The sequence below is a fragment of the Heteronotia binoei genome, chromosome 12 (assembly GCF_032191835.1).
Source record: "Heteronotia binoei isolate CCM8104 ecotype False Entrance Well chromosome 12, APGP_CSIRO_Hbin_v1, whole genome shotgun sequence".
Lineage (NCBI taxonomy): Eukaryota > Metazoa > Chordata > Lepidosauria > Squamata > Gekkonidae > Heteronotia > Heteronotia binoei.
Genome location: NC_083234.1, coordinates 49,614,692 through 49,636,205, shown reverse-complemented (window position 1 = coordinate 49,636,205; position 21,514 = coordinate 49,614,692). Strand labels below are relative to the sequence as shown.

The 21,514-nt window shown below is 43.9% G+C and overlaps 1 protein-coding gene and 1 long non-coding RNA gene across 2 annotated transcripts; both read left to right on the top strand.

The window, feature by feature from the left end:
* Positions 1-1,782: 1,782 nt before the first annotated feature.
* On the top strand, positions 1,783-6,503 carry LOC132580606 (uncharacterized). Its single transcript, XR_009556069.1, has 3 exons — positions 1,783-1,936; positions 4,805-4,966; positions 6,038-6,503. It is a non-coding gene; the product is annotated as an uncharacterized LOC132580606 (long non-coding RNA).
* A 2,673-nt stretch (positions 6,504-9,176) lies between these two features.
* MTHFD2 (methylenetetrahydrofolate dehydrogenase (NADP+ dependent) 2, methenyltetrahydrofolate cyclohydrolase) lies at positions 9,177-18,465 on the top strand. The gene is made up of 8 exons (XM_060251544.1): positions 9,177-9,489; positions 12,269-12,453; positions 13,836-13,958; positions 14,364-14,516; positions 14,611-14,718; positions 15,879-15,971; positions 16,323-16,448; positions 17,694-18,465. Exons 1-8 carry the CDS (start codon positions 9,359-9,361, stop codon positions 17,831-17,833), a joined length of 1,059 nt encoding a protein of 352 aa, XP_060107527.1. The 5' UTR covers positions 9,177-9,358; the 3' UTR covers positions 17,834-18,465.
* Positions 18,466-21,514: the final 3,049 nt, after the last annotated feature.

Sequence of the window (21,514 nt, the reverse complement as noted above, 5' to 3'; positions counted from 1 at the left end):
GCATCAGCTGAAAATGAGCAAACAGGAGAAAGAGCTAAGAAGTTTATTTAATAAATGCATACCTTTGTCCATGAAGCTTCCAGTGAAAGTCTGGAATCAGCCACCCTGGATCTTTCAGATAGTGGCTAGAGAAATAACTTGGGTTATGTTAGTGTTTTCGAGGATATGTTATCTACCAAGAGGAAAATACAAATGAAATGAACATGATAGTTATTTTTTCTGCACTTACTATGATGTACACTTGTACAGCTTGCTTCTATTTATGTTTACTCAGAAGCAAACCCTGCTGGGTTGAATCTCAAATAATTGCATATGGCTGCGGTAATTGCTTTGTAGAAATGTGATTTACTAAAATCTAAATCTAGCAATATTCCTTCATTCTGTTCTTCTGAGCCTTTCCCTCTCCAAATAAATTTATTTTTCTCTGCGACAGTAAAGCATTCCTTGTTGACTACAGTGCTTATGATTTCAATATTTAACTTTTATTTTATTCTTCTTCCCAATGGACATAAAGTAAGCTATTCTTAGGATGCAGCAGCTCGCAGCTCCATCTAGGGGCTGTAACACAGCAATGAGACAGATGCTTTGCATAGGAAGGTCCCAAGCTCTATCTGCAGCAGTAAAATGAGGGTAAGGGCTATATTTGTAATTATTAGCTGAATAAAGTGAAGGCATTTATGAATGCCATAAACATATACAATAGTACAATTATAAGTCCTATGTTATGTTCTTAAGAAGAAGAAGAGATTGGATTTATACCATCCCCTTTACTACCCAAAGGAGTCTCAGAGTGGCTTTCCCTTCCCCTTCCCACAACAGACACCCTGTGAGGTAGGTGGAGCTGACAGAAACTGTTTTTGAGAGGATAAGCTCTGTGAGAACTTGTGACTGACTCAAGGTCGCATCAGCAGGTGCATGTGGGAGTGGGGAATCAAACCCAGTTCTCCCAGATAACAGTCCATGCAGTTAACCACTACACCAAACTGGCTCTATTAAATTACCAAAGTAACTTTGGAAGCCACACATATTAGACCATGGGAAAGTGTATTATTTCTCTGGCCTCAGAAGCAGTAGCTGGAAGAAAGGGGACTCAAATCAAAGGTGATCTCCTTCCAGAAGCTCTTAAAGCCAAACTGTCCTCCCTTTTGCTATCTACATTTTGGGAGTGTGGTTTCTCTCCCTCCCCCCCAACCTCCCTTGAGGTTGGAAAAGAGTACCTCACCAGAGAAGGGCTTTTTAAAAAATGGCAACCTGACCCTCAGGGGATTGACCAGGGTGTGAAAACTTCATGGGAGCATTGACAGGAAGAGTTCCCAACACTGGGTTGGGAAATTTCTGGAGATTTGGGAACAGAGCCTTGAAAGGGCACATTCTCAATGGTCTTAAAGGTGCTACTGGACTCCAACTTTATTCTGTTTCTTTAGACCAAGACGGCTGCCCACTTGGATCTATGATGCCAGAGTCCTCCCTCCAAAGCTGCCATTTCCTCCAGGGGAAATCTGCAATCTCTGTAGCTGAATGTTGTAGTTATGATGATATTGGATTTATATCCCACCCTATACTCTGAATCTCCTTTCAAGGACAACTCCTACAAAAGCTATGGCTGACCCAAGGCCATTCCAGCAGCTGCAAGTGGAGGAGTGGAGAATCAAACCCGGCTCTCCCAGAAAAGAGTCCATGCACTTAACCATTACACCAAACTGACTCCCTAAGTCCTATCTCTCATCCAGGACTCTGAATGAATCCTTGTGATTTTTAGCCTCAGCAAACCCAAATGATTGTCAGCCAATTAGAGTCCATGGAATGCCACTGGATGGGACTAAGTAAGCAAGCCTCAGTTTTAAAAAGAGAGAGAGAAAAGTGCCTTCCCTCAGATAGAGATCTGCAGCTCTGAATAAGATTGCTGGTTTAACCAGGATTTTAATTTGACTTTCAGGTAAGATCTGGGGAGAAAAGCTTATTTTTAGGTAATAAATAAGGAAAGGAAAGGTCCCCTGTGCAAGCATCAGTCATTTCCGATTCTGGGGTGATGTTGCTTTCGCAACATTTTCACAGCAGACTTTTTATGGGGTGGTTTGCCTTCCCCAGTCATCTACACTTTCCCCCCAGCAAGCTGGGTACTCATTTTACTGACCTTGGAAGGATGAAAGGCTGAGTCAACCTCGAGCCAGCTACCTGAAAACCCAGCTTCCGCTGGGGATTGAACTCAGGTCGCGAGCAGAGCTTAGGACTGCAGTACTGCAGCTTTAACACTCTGTGCCATGAGGCACCCTGGTAAAAACCAGGTGCATCAAATCTACCTGAGTGGTTCTTGAGAACCAGAGCCTGTGAGGTGAGAGGAAAACTACACTTTTGAGGGAACCTGCATTTGTGTAGGTCCAGTAAACCTCCTAACCTGAGGTAAACATACTGAGGAAAAACCTGAGGCAAAAATCTCACTTTAGTATTTATTTATTGTAGATTGGTTCAGTTAGATAGTTTTAAATGTCTTGGGGAAAGATTGCAGCTGCTAGGTCACAGTTGAGAGTCTTGTATTTTTTATTATTTAAACTGAAACTTTCCATACATAATACTCAACTGAAAACCTCACCTCCTATGAAGAAATGCATTTTTTGTCTCCAGAGGTTTGAAAATGAGCAAAACCTTCACTCTGAGTTTGCAAAGTCCCCCCCACCCCCCACCCCACCCTCTGGACAGAGAACAGGCTACAAACAGAGATACTAGAGAGACTTCAGGAAGGAAATTCTGGAGACTTCAGGAAAAGCTTCTCTGACCTGGCCAGTGGGTGGAGGAAAGAGGTGATAAAACTCAGGGGAGCAAAGAGGTAGCTCTTTTTTGTACTGGGTCCACCAGAGCAGACAGAACTTGTAACTGAGGTATGGAGGAGATGGCCATTAACCATGTATTGGCCTGAAAAGCTGGAAAAAAGCATCAAGGTAATTAAACTCTATAGAGATGTGTAACTTCCTCAGCTAAAGAGCCTGTCCTATATTTTAACACCTGATAGGGCATGTATAAAGAGAGGAACAGAGGAATTGCGTTTTACCCATTTCTTTTAAATCTCATGCTTGGTCTGGTGCTATGCTAAAAGTATGCTTGTGAACATTTTCTTTTTAATAAATATTTCATAACTTTTGGTGCTGTTAGTCTTCACACCATCTTGGACACACTTTTTTAAAAGGAGTGCCTGGGGGGAAGCAGTCAGTGGGCAAGTGCCTTTGGTGGCATGGTAGGATAAGGACAAACAAAGAACTTGATTGGTCAGGGATTGTGAATTTGGCATGTGCATGCACAGAGAGAGCAATGAAAGTTTTGGGTTTTTTTCCTAGGTCAACCAGAGTAAGGTCAGATCAGACTAGCCAGGATGGAGTTAGCAGAGAAAGTGAGAATACTTAAGATGACAAAGCAGGAGCTGCAAGAGGAATGCCAGAAGCAGCAGAGAACTGGACTGCTATAAGATAAAGGCTTTTCTGCTAAGCTGTGGCAAGTCAATGGGGCAGCTGTAATTGAGCACCCAAGCAAGCAGGACAAGGTCTGGCTCAAGGAGTTAGAGAAGTTGGCATTTGCAGGCAGAAAAGGAGATAAGAGATTCAGCAACTGAAGATGCAAAAGAAGCTGCAGAAGGAGGAGAGGGAGGCCTGCAGGTTTGAGAGGGAAGAAAAGCTGCAGGTGAGAAGGGAGAAGAAGCAGGAGAAGCTCTGGAAGGAGCAGGGGAAACATGACCTTGAGATGATGAATCTGCAGGCTGAGAAAAGCAGGAAAATAAAAGTTATCCCCAAAGATTTTGTTCCATTTGAGGGGGAAGACCCCTCAGTATATATTTCAACTTTTGAGAAAGCCGCTATGCAATGGGGGATTGCAGAGGCAGATTACATGTTCTCCCTTTATAGTGTCCTAACTGGGGAGCTAGCTGCTATCTACAATAACATGCCTAGGCTGGGTGGGAAGGCAATAACTTTTAAAGATTTCTGAGCCACAGCTTTTAAATGGGTGAAACTGGGGGCTGAGAGAGAAAAGTTCCAGTGGGTTTTGGGGACTGAGTCTTGAGCCTCTGTTTTTAGGAAGCATTTTGGAAAATTCCAGAGGTTGCAATTTCTGTGTGGGGGGGAGATTCTTCTAGACTCCAGCTGTAGTGACTCTCTTTCCCTAGTAAATCCAGGGTCTTACATTCTTCCTGACTTAAATTGTGGGATGATATGGGGTACAGCTTTCAGAAATCTTCCTAATGGAATTTATAATGAAATTTGAGATATATGCAAGACGAGAGGTGTTTTCCATAACATTTTCTCACTTCAGCGATCATCCTGCTGATCTAATAGGTGCTTAACCAAATTGCTGAAGGAAGAACCTTGGATATGAAAAAATGTCTGTGCCTGGGATGTCTGTTTTTTGGAATGTGTTCTCTTGGCAAGACATGGTTCTTCTCCTTCTCTACCACAAAGGCCTTTCTGTGCTAGGAAAATCAACAAAACATTTAAGCATTGTTCCATCTAGTCACCCACCAGGCAGATGGCTTTGCCTAGTTAATTCAGAAAAATAGTTAAATTCAAACATCATTCAAATCCCCAACATATCTACTTAATTCACTTATCCACCTAAATCAAAACAGGCTAACAGAATAAATAAACAAAATACAAAGAAAATCTTAATGACCTAACTCAGCACAATAGAATGAAATGTGGAGTGTGTACCAATTGTAAATATGATATACCAACCTAATCCTAAACTTGACTAATGAAAATATAGACTAATTCAACTAACAAGTAATTTTTTCAACACCATCAATCTCCAACATAACCCACAGGCTGAGTTAGAGAGAAGACTTTGCAAATATCCACTCTGATGGCTGACACCATGGTTGAGGAAGTGGTACGAAGACCTTGTTCTGGAAGGAAGGGGAAGAAAGGTGCCTTTCCTTGCTGGAAAACTCTGAAAAGTATCCTGGTAATCAGCCACAAGCAATCAGGTACACCTGAGAACACCTAGACTGACCCAATGAGAAGGCATCCTAGCACACTGCTACAGCAATAATGAAGTGACAGGGTAGAAACCCTACAAAATACCTTCTAACCAACATAGGGAAGAGATTCAGAGAAATATCCCAGAGAAATAGACTGTACTAAGCAAAGCCCAACAAAAGTCTTTATAAAAATGGTTTATTATATGAAAGGGGGGGGGGGGGAGAAAATTAAAGAGAGGGGGCTGTGCATTTTTAAAAGGCAGAGCAAAATACAGAGGAAAAAACTCACACAAGAACATGGCAACCTAATTCCAAAATAAAAACAATTCAGTTGAATTAGCTGAGCCCTGTATACTTTACCTAGGTTGTAGGTGGTTCTTCAGAGCACAGAATTCCTTGTAGTTACAAGATACTGGCGGGGGGGGGGGGGCTTAATGTCTATCCAGCCTTCTGTGGACCCCAGTTTCTACTGAAGACAAGGGGAAGTCCCAAAAGTCCAGACATTTAAGGTCAATGGAATTAAACCTAAGCCAGCCTCCTTTCTAAGATTTTCCAAATCCCAGGCAAAACCTCATCTCTGATGTCAGAAGCTACTGTTACCAATCAGAAGCCAATCAACCCCTTCAAAGAACTAGTAATGGCTTTGAAGTTATATGACAAATTGGTGGTCTGGCTCAGATTGGATTGTCCTTTGTCCAAAAGGATTTAAGTCTGGCAGGATAGTCCAATGTGGAATGGAAATGAATGGGTTATTCTAATGTAAATCTCAGGTGTCCAGGATCCCACATGCTCAAGATGGCACTCTTGCTTAGTAAGGTTTTAGGGTTGCAGTCATAGGAAGAGGTGAAATGTGGTTGGCTGAGCATGTCTCGGCCAGGAGAAGCTGAGCACATGCAGGTCCTGAACAGAGGCTACTGGCTCAATAGCAGGCTGCTGTGGAAGAAATTAGGTCTTTGTAGATACAATTGGTCTGGGGAATAACAGTACATTTTTCATTGGCTGCAAGGAAAATATTTATTCAAACATTAAGTGTGGCTTTCATTCCTTAAAATACTTTTGGTGTGTTCTTGCATTCAGATGCTGTGTAATAAAAGCTGCTGATACATCTGGTCCATGGAGTCAAATGCTGATTCCAGCATTAGACCTTGTGAAATCAACAAAGGAAACTTTGGCTTCTGCTGGTAATGGTCTGACGGTGATATCTGCAGCAGGAACTATTTTGTTCTGGATACTCTGTCTGCAGTTATTTCCAGCCTCTTCCTTGACAGAGTAACACTGAATGTCACCTCCTCCATAGTCTCTTCTTCTGTTGGATGCCTTCAATAGAATTTGGGCCCTTGTGCAACTGGTAGGAAAGAACCGGTTTTATAACTTAGATGGAGGGAAAATAGAAAGCCAACAAAAATGGAGGCTTGATAGTAACATTGGATTGCACTGGCTTAAGTAGGCAGAGGATTGCTGGATTGCACAGCACCATGGAATGATTTTAATTGTAACTGTATTTTATTGGTTTTAAATTGTAAATATAAACCTCTGAACTGACTGTTAGCCGTCCTGAGTCCATTTGCAGAGAGGCTGGGATAGAAATTTAAGGTAATAATAAATAAATTTTAATTGCCTCCTTTTAGCAATATTCAAGGATTTCTCAATTTGATGTATAGGAGACCTTTAATGGCACAGATGAGGGGAGTGATAGTTTGGCAACCATACTGACCTCTTATGAACTTGCTGGATATTTTTAACATCCTCCGAGCAAGAATGGGAGTGACCCAGAGGACTTGGCAAAGAACCCATTAACACGTAAGCATGGTCACATCCAACAATATATAAAATGCTGGTTGGTTCCCATAGGGTAACTGGTGTTAAAGAAGGTCAGTACTTGAGAATAAGATGGACTGCTTTGTACTGGATGCTTACATTTATCTTCAGCAAAACTTACATGAAATATCCGCTCAAAGATACATTTTTGTCATGACAAGGCACACAACTGTTATAGCTACAAAGAAAGGCCAGCTCTTTCAAGGTTGCTATCATATAATCAGATACATTTTGTGTGTGAAATTATCCCCCCAGTGAATGATACAAATACAGCTACAAATACAAGTTGATGGGGTGTGAACTGGCAGAGACTGACCAAGAGAGAGATCTTGGGGTCATGATAGATAACTCACTGAAAATGTCAAGACAGTGTGTGTTTGCAATAAAAAAGGCCAACACCATGCTGGTAATTATTAGGAAGGGAACTGAAAACAAATCAGCCAGTATCATAATGCCCCTGTATAAATCGATGGTGCGGTTTCATTTGGAGTACTGTGTGCAGTTCTGGTCGCTGCACCTCAAAAAGGATATTATAGCATTGGAGAAAGTCCAGAAAAGGGCAACTAGAATGATTAAAAGGCTGGAACACTTTCCCTATGAAGAAAGGTTGAAACGCTTGAGACTCTTTAGCTTGGAGAAATGTCGACTGCGGGGTGACATGATAGAGGTTTACAAGATAATGCATGGGATGGAGAAAGCAGAGAAAGAAGTAGTTTTCTCCCTTTCTCACAATACAAGAACTCATGGGCATTCGATGAAATTGCTGAGCAAACAGGTTAAAACGGATAAAAGGAAGTACTTCTTCACCCAAAGGGTGATTAACATGTGGAATTCACTGCCACAGGAGGTGGTGGCGGCCACAAGCATAGCCACCTTCATGAGGGGTTTAGATAAAAATATGGAGCAGAGGTCCATCAGTGGCTATTAGCCACAGTGTGGCTAATTATAAAATTAGCCAGTGTGGCTAATTATAAAATTTTTTTGCCACTGTGTGACACAGAGTGTTGGACTGGATGGGCCATTGGCCTGATCTAACATGGCTTCCCTTATGTTATGATACAACTTATTTCATTTAACACAAATCATGGTGTGCAGATTCTAAACTTTTTTTTTAGAAGCAAGCAATACTAAGGTCAGAGGCTCTGCCACAAAGAGTCTAGAATCACTTTGCAAGGAGTGTGTGTATTCTCTCAGAGAGCATTCCGCTAAGGCACACTTCTTTCTCTAATGGGTGTGCAGAAATCTCCTTGCTTAGGACTGTGTCTTTTGTCTCCATTGTTGACCTCTGCTATCTCAGGATAAGGCAGCATTTCTTCCCTTGTGTAAAATAAGAGATAGCCATGGACCACAGCTGAACATGCTGTCCTTGAATGAGTGAAAGTTGGATTCAAATCCTCACTAAGTAATGACGTTCATTGTGTGATCTTGCCCCCCTCCCTCTCAGCCTAGCCTGCCTCCAAGGGCTATTGCAAGGAAAACATGGGGCAAAGCACATAGGATGGCAAAATTAAAATGGGTTAAAATGCCCCAACATCAGCCTAGCTTCAACATTTTCTTCACTGTTTGAGGGAAGGGGTACTTCTGTCACACCCTAAAATACCATGGATGTTGGAAACACCTGTATTCTCATCCTCTGGGGCATGGTCCCCTGCAAAAGCTGTGACTCACCAGCTCAGGTTCAGACCTGATTGACACATAATGGTAAATGAGCTGATAGAAAAGACAACACCATAAGAACACCAGACGAGCCCTGCTGGATCAGACCAGCGGTCCATCTAGCCCAGCATCCTGCCTCCCAGTGGCCAATCATTTCCTCTGGAGGGCCAACAGGAAAGCAGAGAGGCTGAGGCCTTCCCCTGATGTTGCTTCCTGGCTTTGGGATTCAGAGGTTGGCGCATCTGAATGTGGAGGTTCCCCTCAGTCACCACAGCTAGTAGTCACTGACAGACCTTCATACAGTGGGTGATGATGGATTCCAGCACTGGTTGTTCCTCCTCATTAAACACACAGTGTAAACTAGCACCCTTTGTTGCTTGAGGAACTGCCTTTCTACTTGCAAGGGGATGTGAAGAAAAAACACACAGAAGACAACATTCCGTTGTAGAAACTGCAGCTCTCCTCTCCCTCCTCCTTGTTCCTCTCTACACGTGCGGATGAAACCTCAGTTGCAGGCACAATACAGAGAACGAAACTTCTAATTCCTTTTTCTACTGCAAGACCCAGCAGCAGCAGCAGCAGCACCACAAGCGCACAACCCCGCTGATGCTGCTACCAGCCTTACCCCCTTCCTCCCGCGCCTTCCTGACCCTTCTTTACCAATCAAAATGTAGGATGAGCATTCAGCCCCGCCCTCTCACGTCAATCTTTACCCACCACCCTCGCCTCGCCTTCCGGAAGGTGTTTGCGTCACTTGCTGCCGTTGGCCAATCCGAGCGGTACCGGTGCGTCACTCTCTCTTCTAGCCAATGGTGTCGCACCCGGCTTGAGAGACGGGCGGGGTGGCGGAGGTTTTTTAAGGCAGCGCGGAGCTTCACCTTGGCCAGAGACTTCCTTCCACCCAACACTCCGGTAATTGATGCTATGGCAACCACGGTTGCTCCCCGTTTGCTCCTTCGTCTTCTAGGTCAAGCCACCCCAGGAACTTCGTCGGGCCGAGGCTGTAGCTGTCATCTCCGGCAGGGGGCCCGCCGGCTTCACCTCACCGCGTCTAGGTATGGCAGGGAGGGGGAACGGGGAGTCTTCTGCACTTGTGACGAGTCCCAGTGGAGCCTCCTCCTTCGGGAGCAGTCTGGCCGATGAACTGCGCAGGAGGGCGTGGTGTAGGTGGGCGGCTCTATCCTCCCGGTGTTCGTTCTCTCTCTCTCTCTCTTCTCTCCGTGTGTCTGTGGGGAGTCTGGAGGGGCCAGCTGGGGGCTTTCGTATCTGTGGGGAGTCTGAGTTGTGTGGGGCTGGAGGGGCCAGCTGGGGGCTTTCGGGAGTCTTTTGGTGGCCGCGGCTTCGCCAATGTGGCGGGAGGACGGCATCTGTCCCCCGTGCTTCGCTCTGATGGGAATGAATGGGACAGACTCCCCCCAGCGGTTGTTTGCTTACCTGCAGGCTGATGAAATCGCCTCGCTCGCTTGCGTGGAGTAGCGTCTCTTGCCGCCTCCAGCCAACCCCAGGACGAGCCCTGGCTGCTTTTCAGCAGCGGTGCAGGGATGTTTCGGGGTGGTACGTGGGAAAACGGGCAGGGCTGGGCGTTTGCCCTGAGCTCTCTCTGACCGTGGTCTGCAAGACAAGCATCAACTAGGGGAGTGGAAGCCATGGGGTTCAAGCGCCTTCTTGGTTCGCTTTTGTTTGGGGGTTTAGTGGAAGTGAAGTGCATCGAAACCTAGTTCCTTGCATAACACTGGATTATCTAGATAGCCATTTCGGTCAAGCTTTGGAGTCTGAAGCCAGAATGGCTGTCCAGGTTGACCTTTGCTAGAATCGCATTGTGGGCTCTCTGGTTCTTCTTGCCTCCTTTGTATATCATTATTCATCCTGTTCTAATGGAATGTCTAAAATATTTGGGAGTAGGAGGCACTATATATTTTCCTACCTGGCAGGTGGTTCCTAGGAGGTGGCGATAGGGGATCACTGCTGTGACCTGCGGTTGTGCACTTATGCTGGGAGAATTCTGCAGGGGTGCCCTTTCCCTTGGTTTCCTTCATGCAGCCCTGGGAGAGGTCATCCAGGGGCTTGGCATCGCATCAGTATAGAGATGGCACCCAACTCCTATTTCCTTTTGCTCTAATCCTGGCAGTGATAGTTCTGGAGTCTGTAATAGGCTCGGGGAGGCTGCTGATTTGAAGGCCAGCCCAAATGATTTGGAGCTTACCGTGGGTGGGTGATTTCAGCTACTTTTTCTCTCAAAACTATTGGTTACTGCAAGCTACCTTGGGTGAGAAGAAGAAGAAAAATCTCGGAAGCTGTAAATTTGCTGCTGCTAAAATACCACCCCTCTGTCTAAATACAGTTATGGAATGGTATGCTTCTTACCAAGTAGTACATGCACTGTAGCCTTCTGCAGAAAGCTACTCAGACCTCCTTTAATTATCAAGAGCTTCTCTATCTTTTCTGTGCAAGTTTAGACTTTTGTGCAGCTTATGAGAAATATCTGCATATTTCATTAGCATACCACCAAAAGGCCTACAGATCCCTAGCATGTGCCATGTGGCACTGCTTTGCATGGGCTGTATCACATCTCCTTTTGAAAACAGTTTAGTGTATTGTTTTACAATGTCGCAAGTCAGTTGAACTTGTTTGTGAAAGGCTTTCATGGCCTTGAATTAGAAGCAAAGAGGCAGGGCTGAATGCAAGCAGCTAGTGTGGGAGGCATAGCAAGAGAACAGCCTGAGAAATGTTTCTTCCTTTATCTGTTCTTGCCTTCGTAACTTTATCGTTTGCGGACCTGCAGCATGCTAGAGTGTGTGATGACAGTGTGGTTCTGAAAACTAGTTGCAGTTCTCCTGTGCCAGGAACGGGTTTTAAGCTGCTGCTGCTGCATCTGCTTTCTGTGAAACAAAGTTTTGTTACATTTGGCTAAAGAAATACCTGAAAAAGCTTAAAGTATGGTGGTAGTTTTGATTTCATAGTATGAAGAACATGCAACTATTTAATGCAAGGCTGCATCTCCCTCCTCCCCCCTTTTTATTGCTTGATCCTGGTATGGTGTTGAACTGCATCTAATCTGTGAGTGTTTATTTTTTGCCAACTGAGTGCACTCTTTCAAAAGTAAACTAAACAAAAATCAACAAAGCTGAAATTTAATTGTTCAAGCAATAATGAACCTGGTAGATTTTAAGCAGTGGCAGTTGTGGCGAATAGTGTGAACCATTGCACTTGTGTGCTTTGCTGAGTGATGCTTTCTGTTATTTAAAGGCTGTTATGGGCAGTGAGAGAAGCAAGGTCTAATTGCTCTGGGGGCTTCTTCACACAATACAGAAGAGAGGTCCTTTGTGGTTTATCTGCAGATGGGCTGCGTCTTCACTGCAAAATTTAAAGGGTGTGTGTCTGAAAAAGCACAGCAGCAAGCCTGATCCTGAGAAACATGGTTGGCTAAGCTCTCAGGTGTGCATTTCTAGACATAAATATCCATCAAACAAAACAAACATGTGGTCTCTTTTCTGATTTATTTTGACTGTTAGCATGCTCTGCATCAATTCCAGAATTTGCATTAAGAATGGCCTCCTTGAACCAGTCCTGGTGCCTGAAGGTTCTTTGGCCCCTTGGGATACTTATTTAAGTATGCTAGCAATTGTTGAACAGAGTGTGCTCTGACTTCATATGTCCTTCACTTCTATGAGATGCTGCCTCTCATGAGACCTGATGCTTCTGTATTTGGTTTAATTCTGGGCAAGCTGGCCTGGAGATGTTCTTGAAGAGGTGCTAGTATGCCACTAAGGCAGCCAGACCAAGCTGTAACTTGGATTTGGGGACAGAAAGCTGTAAAAACTCTCTTTTGTGCAGGAATGAAGCTGTTGTCATTTCCGGGAGGAAGCTGGCACGGCAGATTAGACAAGAAGCCCGCCACGAAGTGGAGCAGTGGGTCGCAGCGGGCAATAGAAGGCCTCACCTCAGTGTAGTTCTTGTTGGTGAAAATCCTGCAAGCCACTCGTATGTTCTGAACAAGACCAAAGCAGCAGCTGATGTTGGTATGTCCTTTTGCTCTCCTGGGGGCATAAGCAGCATCTCAGCAGAATTATATTTTGGGGGAAAGGGCTCTTGGAAGTCACCACACCTCTCTTTGCCTTCTTTGTCTGCCAGCCTGAAGCAATTATAGCTTCCCCACCTGCCCCTTGCTAGACTTCTGCAGTCTAGGATGGGATATTGTACCCTGGAGCATCTGCTCTGTAGACACTTGGCCTTCAGTTGCCTGATGTGCTTCCTGAGGACTTGGAACAACATAGACCCTTCAGTCCAACTTGACCTTCCTCTAAAGCTTTGGCTGCCTCATCCCCAGCCTTCTTGCACGCATAATATCCTTGGTGCTTTCTGACTGCTTAGTATTTGTATGACTTGGATGTCAGTGATTCTTTTGCAGCCTGAAATAGGATGGGGAGGCTAAAAGCTTGAAAAGGAGGAAGCTTGGAAAGTACAGCAGATTTGGCCTTGAGTACTTTCTGCTGCTCTCCATAGCAGTAACAAGATCTAAATACTTGAAAAATCTTGGATTGCTGATCTTCTGTCAAAGCTGTTGACTGCTCAGGGGTGCCATCCTGGCTGCTACTGCACCATGCAGCAGTTGCCCTGCTGGTCAATGTTCAAATCCATTCAGAGATGTAACTTTTTCAAGATGAAAATGTAAAAGGATACGGTGACCGCTTAAGTCCAGAAAGACCCCAGGGCTTGGTATGCTTGGCAGGCACTGGAGGCTTCAGTTTCTGGAGTCATATTGCAGTTACTGGATCTTCACTGCCTTCAGTTCCTACAGCTTGATTTGGGAACTGTGGACCTTGCATATTCTAAGGAACGTGCAAAACATTTTTGTGCACAGCTGAGTGACTCCCAAATCTGTGGCTTCCCTTTGGTTAGTGCTAGTGATTTCATTGCACAGCTTTCAGGTTTACAAAATGCTCTTACTAATTAGAAGTGGAAAATGGAGGCCCCATGTCTGCTTAATTGCAATGTACATGAAAAACTAAATGAAATAGCTATTTGGTCCTAACAATCTGGTTTCTGTGTCCAACAAACTTTTAAGCATACATCTTTAAAAGATAGGAAACTCAAAGTTGGTTCACTTGGGCTTGGATCTGAAGCCTTGCTTCTGCTTGCACTGCACTCTTCTCCATGGTAGAGGTGGTCATCCATTGCAGAATGTGTTCCTTTGGTGCCAGGAGCTTCCGTTCATGCAAGGCTAGTATCCTTCAATGAGCCCAAAAGCACCTAATGGCCGAGAAAAGGACTTTACAGTCTGTCTTCAACAGCACCCAGCCCTCTCTCATTTTGCTAGTTAGTATTCCTTATGGCGTGCTCTTTGAAACTTGGTCATCAAATTTAAAATTTCCTTTTGACATTCTTGTCTTGCTTGTTGTAGGAATCAGTAGCGAAACAATCCTGAAACCAGCGTCCATCACAGAAGATGAATTGCTTGATTTAATTGTGAAGCTAAATGATGACACCAATGTAGATGGTCTACTAGTGCAGCTCCCTTTACCTGGTGAGTAAACTTTGGGAGGAGCTTTTCACATGGCTCCATTAGAACAGTTGGGTCTTTGAAATGTGTGCATTGAATCAGAAGGCTGTAATAAACCTAGCCTTGTGTGCAGCTAGCTGAGTGGCCCATCTGCTGCCTAGATCATGCTCTTGCATCCTGTGATGCACAGTAACTCTTCTATACAGTAGCCTGTATCACCCGTTTGCCAGTGCACAGTGTCAGTCTTGCTTTATGTTATCTGTGTTATCTGTGGGGGTTGTGTCTGAACGGCTGTCTATTTGATGAAGCATTTAGACATGTGGGTCAATATCTGCTTTCACTTCCAATCACCCATACTCTGCAAGTGTAGCTCTTGCTAGGACTACACATATGGAATCCTAACCACTAATTGTCTCTTCTCTCCCTTAGAACATATTGATGAACGAAAGGTCTGCAACGCTGTAAACCCTGAAAAAGACGTGGATGGTTTCCATGTAGTTAACGTGGGCCGGATGTGTCTGGACCAATACTCCATGCTGCCTGCAACACCTTGGGGCGTGTGGGAGATCATCAAGAGAACGGGTAGGAGTCTTGCACCAATCCTTTGTGTATCTAGGGGCAGGCACTTAAAAGCACAACAAAACCTCATTGTTTGTGTGTGTTTTCTGCATGGCAGGAATCCCGACCCTGGGCAAGAACGTTGTTGTTGCTGGCCGATCGAAGAATGTTGGCATGCCTATTGCGATGCTTCTGCATACCGATGGCAGGCACGAGCGTCCTGGAGGTAAGCTCCATCTCCAGACCTGGCTGGTTTACCAGACAGAAGGAAACTCAGATCACTTTGCTGCTCAAGAGTCAGATTTTCCTTGTTCAGTATCTGTATTGTGCCCAGGGGTGTGTATGCTGAGCCCCTCCATCTTCAGTAAAGATAGACAGTGGTCTGTGTGCTCTTTCCAGTACATCCGCTTACTCCCACCCCCCACTATATTTGGTCCCTTGCTTGTAATTCAAGGCAGCTTTGGCAACCCTTCATATTGTTTGGATGTGTATTAAAACTTTTTTTGTATTTTTGTATTATGTGCATGTGTGTGAGTGGGCGTGCACCTAGAAGTCATGGCAACCTCTGGTGACTGACCTCTACTGGGGGCATGAAGGATATTCAGAATGGTGGCTGAATAAAGCCTGCCCCTGCCTTCCCAGCTTCTGGTATTCCAAGGAGGTCTTCCATCCAAGCACTTGCCAGAGTCAACCCTGTTTAGCTTCTGAGATCTGATGAGATCTGCCTGGTCTATCCAGATCTGGACCTCCTGTTAGGTTTTTGTCATCCACAATATTATTGTCAATTTCCCTGATGGCTGGTACTGGAAAAGCCTGAAGTCAGTGCTCCTTCTTAGGACACTGGCTTGTTGTGTGGAAAGTTCAGAGGTGTGTGTGTACCAGTGCCGCTTTTATTCCTGAGTTTTCTCCTGAGGAAATCTCAGCATTAACATCTTTCATTCCTCAAAGTATATGTCCTTTGCGGTTAATTTTGTTGTGTATAGAGTGTAGCATTTCTCAAGGCAACATGACCAGACTTCTGCCCTTGAGTAACCAGCCCAGTCCTTGCAGTGGTGGAACTGTTCGTTGTCCTTTTTTTCAAAATTGACATGAGGGGAATGTTGACATATTGTCCTGGATCACCTTAGTGGCAAAAGCTAGAAATCATTAAAATACAATCTAAGAGGGGCGCATTCAGCAATAGGCCCGGCAGTAAACTGCTGGTGGAGAATGCTGCCTTAGGTGAAGTTTTTTGGGGGTTGGTGGGGGCTTCCCTCCCCTCCCTGTTGTCGCTCAGCTGCCAACTGCCTGAGCATCAGTTACTTGAGTCTTCAGATGCTCTTCCTTAACATGAGCTAAATTGTAAGGAAATTGAATGGTGTTCTCACTGGGAACTTCATTTTTCAGGGGATGCAACAGTAACCATCTCTCACCGCTACACCCCAAAGGAACAGCTCAAGCAGCATACAATTCTTGCTGACATTGTGGTTGCAGCTGCAGGTAAGAAGCTTGTACTTCAGGAAGAGGCCAGAAGTTGGGGACTCTTGTGGAATCCACCTTTCATTGAGGATGGAGAGTAATCCTGGAAGGGTTCCGATGCCCAGAGTTTTTGCCCATGGGACTTCACAGGCTTTTTCTAAACAGCAATTTGAAGCTCCTTCTGACATTGGGAAGGACCACTGGGATCTTTGGCCTTGTCAGGACCGATAGGACTTTGGGATGTCTTCAGTCAGAGATCTTCTGGGAACTAGCCTGGAGCTTTGTCCTTTGAAGCCATTAGAGTTGGTGGGTACCAGTAGTTTTCTTTTGTTTTATTAAATTAACTTTTGTTTTATTAAATCATTATTACAGGTATTCCTAACCTGATTACAGCAGACATGATCAAAGAAGGAGCTGCAGTGATTGATGTTGGCATAAACAGAGTTCAGGATCCTGTTACTGCCAAACCCAGGCTGGTTGGAGATGTGGATTTTGAAGGTATGGGATTAGGATTTACAGTATCCCAAGAATATCAGACTGACAATTTAGATTATAGGTAATTGTCATTTCAGGTATACTTTGAAGTAGTTGTGGCTGTGAAGGCAGCAAAGGATGCAAAATATATTGAGTCACTTAATATCTTGTAAAAAATGATCACAATCTTCCTTGTAACTTCATCCTTCAGTTTCTCTGTTGTATGAAGGCATCTGGTAGGCTGAGGATTTTGAATCCAAAGTTCTGTAGTCAGCATGGAGGCAGAGTGCTGCTTGTGACCTTGTTTCAGAATAGATGGCAGGATATCAAATTACTAGAAAGTCTTACCAGAAATACCTCCTGCAGTCAGCTGTTGATATTGGCTTACCATACTGTAAACACAAGTTTAGCTTGGCTACATTAGTGAGTCACACCTTAGCTTGGTTTTGGTAGCACAGTTCAGGATGCCTGCTTGGGATTCCTATTGTAGGTGACCATGTTGCTTGCACCTGCAGCAATCAAAACTGAAACCACAATCAGTAATTTGGTATTAGGTCCTTTCCTTTTGCTGATGTTGCCCCACAGAAAGAACTGCCCTGCTCAGACTGTAGTTGGTGGTAATACAAAGGTCTTAAGCATTTGGAGCAGAGTAGAAAGGGTTGCATTCATGTAAGGGCTGTGAAAGTATACCCATGTTTGGAGCTCGTGGGGTTAGTTAGGATTTTCCTGCATCTTTAGTGTGGTGGTGCAAGTGAGAGGCGTAGCATCTCAGACCTACTCGCTTTTGAAAAAAATTCTAGCACTTACAGTTTTAGCAAACAACTTGGAAACACATTTTTATTGTTATTGCATCTTGCTTCTGAACCAAAAATACTCCAAGTGGGTTAGACTCATAATCTGGGGGAAGTCTGGGCAAGATTTTCGGTGGTCAGACCAGGAAAGAGGCTTTATGCCCTACCTCTCTCATGCAGTTATTCTCTGCTACTGGACACTGAGCCTTAATCACTTGTCATATGAATTGTTCGGTCACCACTGTCTTTCACAGAAAATTCCACAAACACCAGAAACCTGCGAATCTGAACAAATTCTGCAAAACAATTAAAAGAATTTATTAATTAGAGCCACATCTCTGTAGCTGCTTTGGGGCATATTGTTGTCATTCTTTTTAGTCTGGACTCCTCCAATTTAGCTGACTGTGAATGGCCTACCTAGATAATTTGATGTTGATGTTTTCTTTAGCCTTGCTTTCTGTCCCTTTCCTTTTTCCAGGTGTAAAGCAAAAAGCCAGCTACATCACTCCAGTCCCTGGTGGGGTTGGCCCCATGACAGTAGCCATGCTGATGAAGAACACTATCATTGCTGCAAAGAAATTGCTGAGGCCCCAAGAGCTCGAAGCTCTGACCTCTTAATGGTGGACTTTTCACATTAAAACAGCAACATTCCAAATCTCCCAGACCACAGGCTGACAGCGGTGCAATATTTATTTGCTGGAATATTTATTTAAAGCAATTGTGTTTGATGGCAGAGAGCTTCCACCCTAAACCAATGCGTGGCAATTCCTACCATTAAGCTACTGTATTAAAATGCAGGAACCTGGTTGAGAATTATAAAATATAGAAGATGGGTGCTGCTCTCTCTGGAATCCAAGAGGGGGCCATAATTTATGGGCCAAGATGTGAATGTTCACATGACAGAAGAACATCTTAGTATTTACTCAGTACAGCTTTGATCAGCTACCCTGAGAGTGTCCCTTATTTGCTATGACTGCATAGCAGCTGTTCTGGAGTCAGATGTTACTGTTGTTTTCTACAAGGCCTTGATTTGTATTGCATTTTAATAGCTCTTGTAACAAAGGCATTTATAACTTGTTTGAATACTTTAATCTTACACATCTGTTAGGGCTGAAATATGCTTGAAAGCTAGCTAGCATGGCATTAATCAGGAGATTGGATGAGGTTCTCTAGGCCTGCTCAGGATTGCTTAGTGTTAATATGGATGGATATTACAGATTGTATTTGAATAAACAGAAGATTGTCTTTGAGAGTTTTATTGAGTATCAATGTGTGTTCCATTAAGGGAGAGTTTAACTTTGTTGGGAACCCTCTTCTTTGGGGGCTTTCATACTTCTCCCCACCCTTGCAAAAGGTGGTAAAGCAAATCTCACCAGGGACATTAGCTGAGTAAAGAGAGATTACAGGCATGGAATGCCAAGCTTTCACACTAGAAAGTGCTGTCCAGCTCTTCAGATACAATTCAAGGGCTTGAGTCAGACATGATAAGAAATGTGGCTTAGTGGAACCTAAGGTTCACCTTGCAGATCACCTGGCTTTGCTTGACAAATGTTGCTTTCATGATCACTAGCTTGTAGCTTGATGCCTACTTTTGTGTCTCATGTGGAGCCAAAGCTTTCAGTTGATAACCTGATTTCAAACCACAATTAAAGATCCTGGTTTGACAGAACTTTTTAGACAGTGGAGTGATCTGTTTTCAAAAAGTCACAGTAACCATAGTTTGCTCAAATAAGCCATGATGCCATATTCTGCCTGAACGGAGCCCCTATCTCGTTGCCAGTGTTACGTTGCACTTTGAAAAGCTGTCTGTATTAGTTAAGGTAGGTTGGAACCATCTGTATTAGCAGCAGCTGGCTGTGTTCATTCTGGAAGCTTAATGTTACTGAATAAGCATGACACAAGTAGAAGTCCAACAATTTATTATATTGTATAAATGTGTTACAGTAACATGGTAGGCTGTACTTCTGCAATGGAAATCAGTGTTGAATATATGAAAGTGGGTGTGTGGGCGTAGGACTGCAGTGGTGATTCAGTGGGACTCCAGTTACATGAAATGTGTCTGCAAACATTTTTTTGATTCACATCACCTAGAAACTATTGTAAAAGCAGACTTAAAAGCTCTAAAGGCTGCAACTGTACTGGTATAAAATAAGGTAAATATACAAGGCCGTATTCAAGTTGAAATAGTTATTACAATACAAAAATGAAGTGGTAGTTGACCAGGCATAACTGTCTCATTAATATGGTTGCTTCCAACAGTTACAATGTACACTCCAGATAAAACATGATAAACAGGAGAATAGATTCAAGTTTTTCTTGTTTAACTTCAATATTTACAAAGTTACAAGGAACCATCTGTTTTATATGAAAGTTCACACAGGTTTAATATGTAGAGGGTAGAAATCCTGCTTGAAGAAAGCAATGGCAAACCACCTCTACTTCTCACCTCTACTTCTCACTTACCTTGGAAACCCCTTGCTGGGGTTTGCCATGAATCAGCTGCAACTTTGATGGCGCTTGACGTACACACACACACACACAAGTTCTGCTTAGGAAAAATGTATGTTTTTAAAAAGTTTTATAGAATAATGAAGATGGCAGATTTATACCCTGCCCTTCCCTCTGAATCAGAGTCTCAGAGTGGCTTACAATCTCCTTTATCTTCCCCCACAACAGATACCCTGTGAGGTGGGTGGGGCTGAGAGAGCTCTCACAGCAGCTGCCCTTTTAAGGACAACTCCTAAGAGAGCTATGGCTAACCCAAAGCCATTCCAGCAGCTGCAAGTGGAGGCGTAGGGAATCAAACCCAGTTCTTCCAGATTAAGAGTCCGAGCACTTTACTACACCAAACTGGCTCTCCATATTCTAGGTATAGGGTTGGCTCTTGGCTCAGTTTTCCAAGGACAGAATGGAACCTTCCTGCTTTTCACTGATGTCCATGAAATATACTGCTTCTGGAGGAAACGGGACTTTGAGGAAGGACTTAAAGGTGTTTGCACTGGGAAGGAGGAATTGGTGAAAACTGCCAATTTATGGTCTGTAATCAAACTGTCTTATGGTAAAAAAAGCCCATGGAAGTTTTGTTCAAGTGGGACAGGGACAGAAGAAGTTATCTGATGGATCATAACAAAGTCCTAACTCAACATGTAATTTGCAACAGCACACAGTAATAGACCCCAACCAAGCTCACTGGCAAAACCAAGGTGAAGCTATCATCTGCTTTGTTTCCAGTGTTGATACTTGGAGACAAACTACTTTTTAACTACTACTAAACTCTGTTTTTAGTTATCCATTCTTCTGTGTTGTCTCAGAGCCATCTAAGGTAGTAAACCATCACTAGGTCCAAACATTTCCTATAAGTTCTACCTCTTAAATCCCTCTGAACTAGAGGCTGCATCAATACATTTTGAGAGGTAAGCAGCTGGTTCCTAATTACAACAGTATTAATCAAACAGTAACAAAAATCAGAAGACAAGGGCCAAAGGAAATTGGGAGCAGATGGCCCCAAAGCAGCATGGCCACTCCAACTGAAGTAAAAGGACTGAGTCTGTATCTGAGCATAGACCCTCTGAATTGGCTGCTGTGTGTGACAGCTAGAAAGAGACCAGTTGCTAGGAAATAGCAGTGCAGGGCTGCCTCATTATTCTGCACTTTATTTACTCTGCAGCTGTTCCTGTCATCTGTCATAGAAGGCTCCTCCAGAATGGAGGCAAGCCACCCAGATTAGTTTGCCTGTTCCTGTTAACTGCTGGCCACCTTCGGCTGGCAGACTCCTCTCCAACTGGCTGTGCTTGCTGAGGCAATCAGCAAATTGAGTGTTTTGTTTTTCATGTTTGAAGTAATAAGGCAGGTTTGTGAGTAGGAAGCAGTTCCAGAATGAGGATTTGCCATCTCACACTCTGCATCTGCCTCTCTAAGCGTATGGTGAGCTTGGAGAATACAAATTCTTCTGTAGAAGACAAAATGACAGGCAGGTAAAGCTGTCCTAACAGAAGATTTTAAACGAATCCTATAGGGAAAGGAATATCAGGGGGTTCTTGGTCCCTTCACCAGTGGGTTTAAAGAGATCTGAGTCTAGTAGCTCCTCAGAGGCTAACTAGATTTCCAGAATATAAGCTTTCAAGAGTCAGAGCTTGGTTTATCAGACATGAGTAGGATAAAAGGATCTTTGGCTCCCAAAAGCTCATACCTTGTTGGTTCTAATTGTTCTACCACAGACCAACATGGCAATCCTCTGAAACAATAGGTTTTTAAGTCATCTTGGTTGGCTTTCCAGATACAGTGCCAGTTTCTAAACTA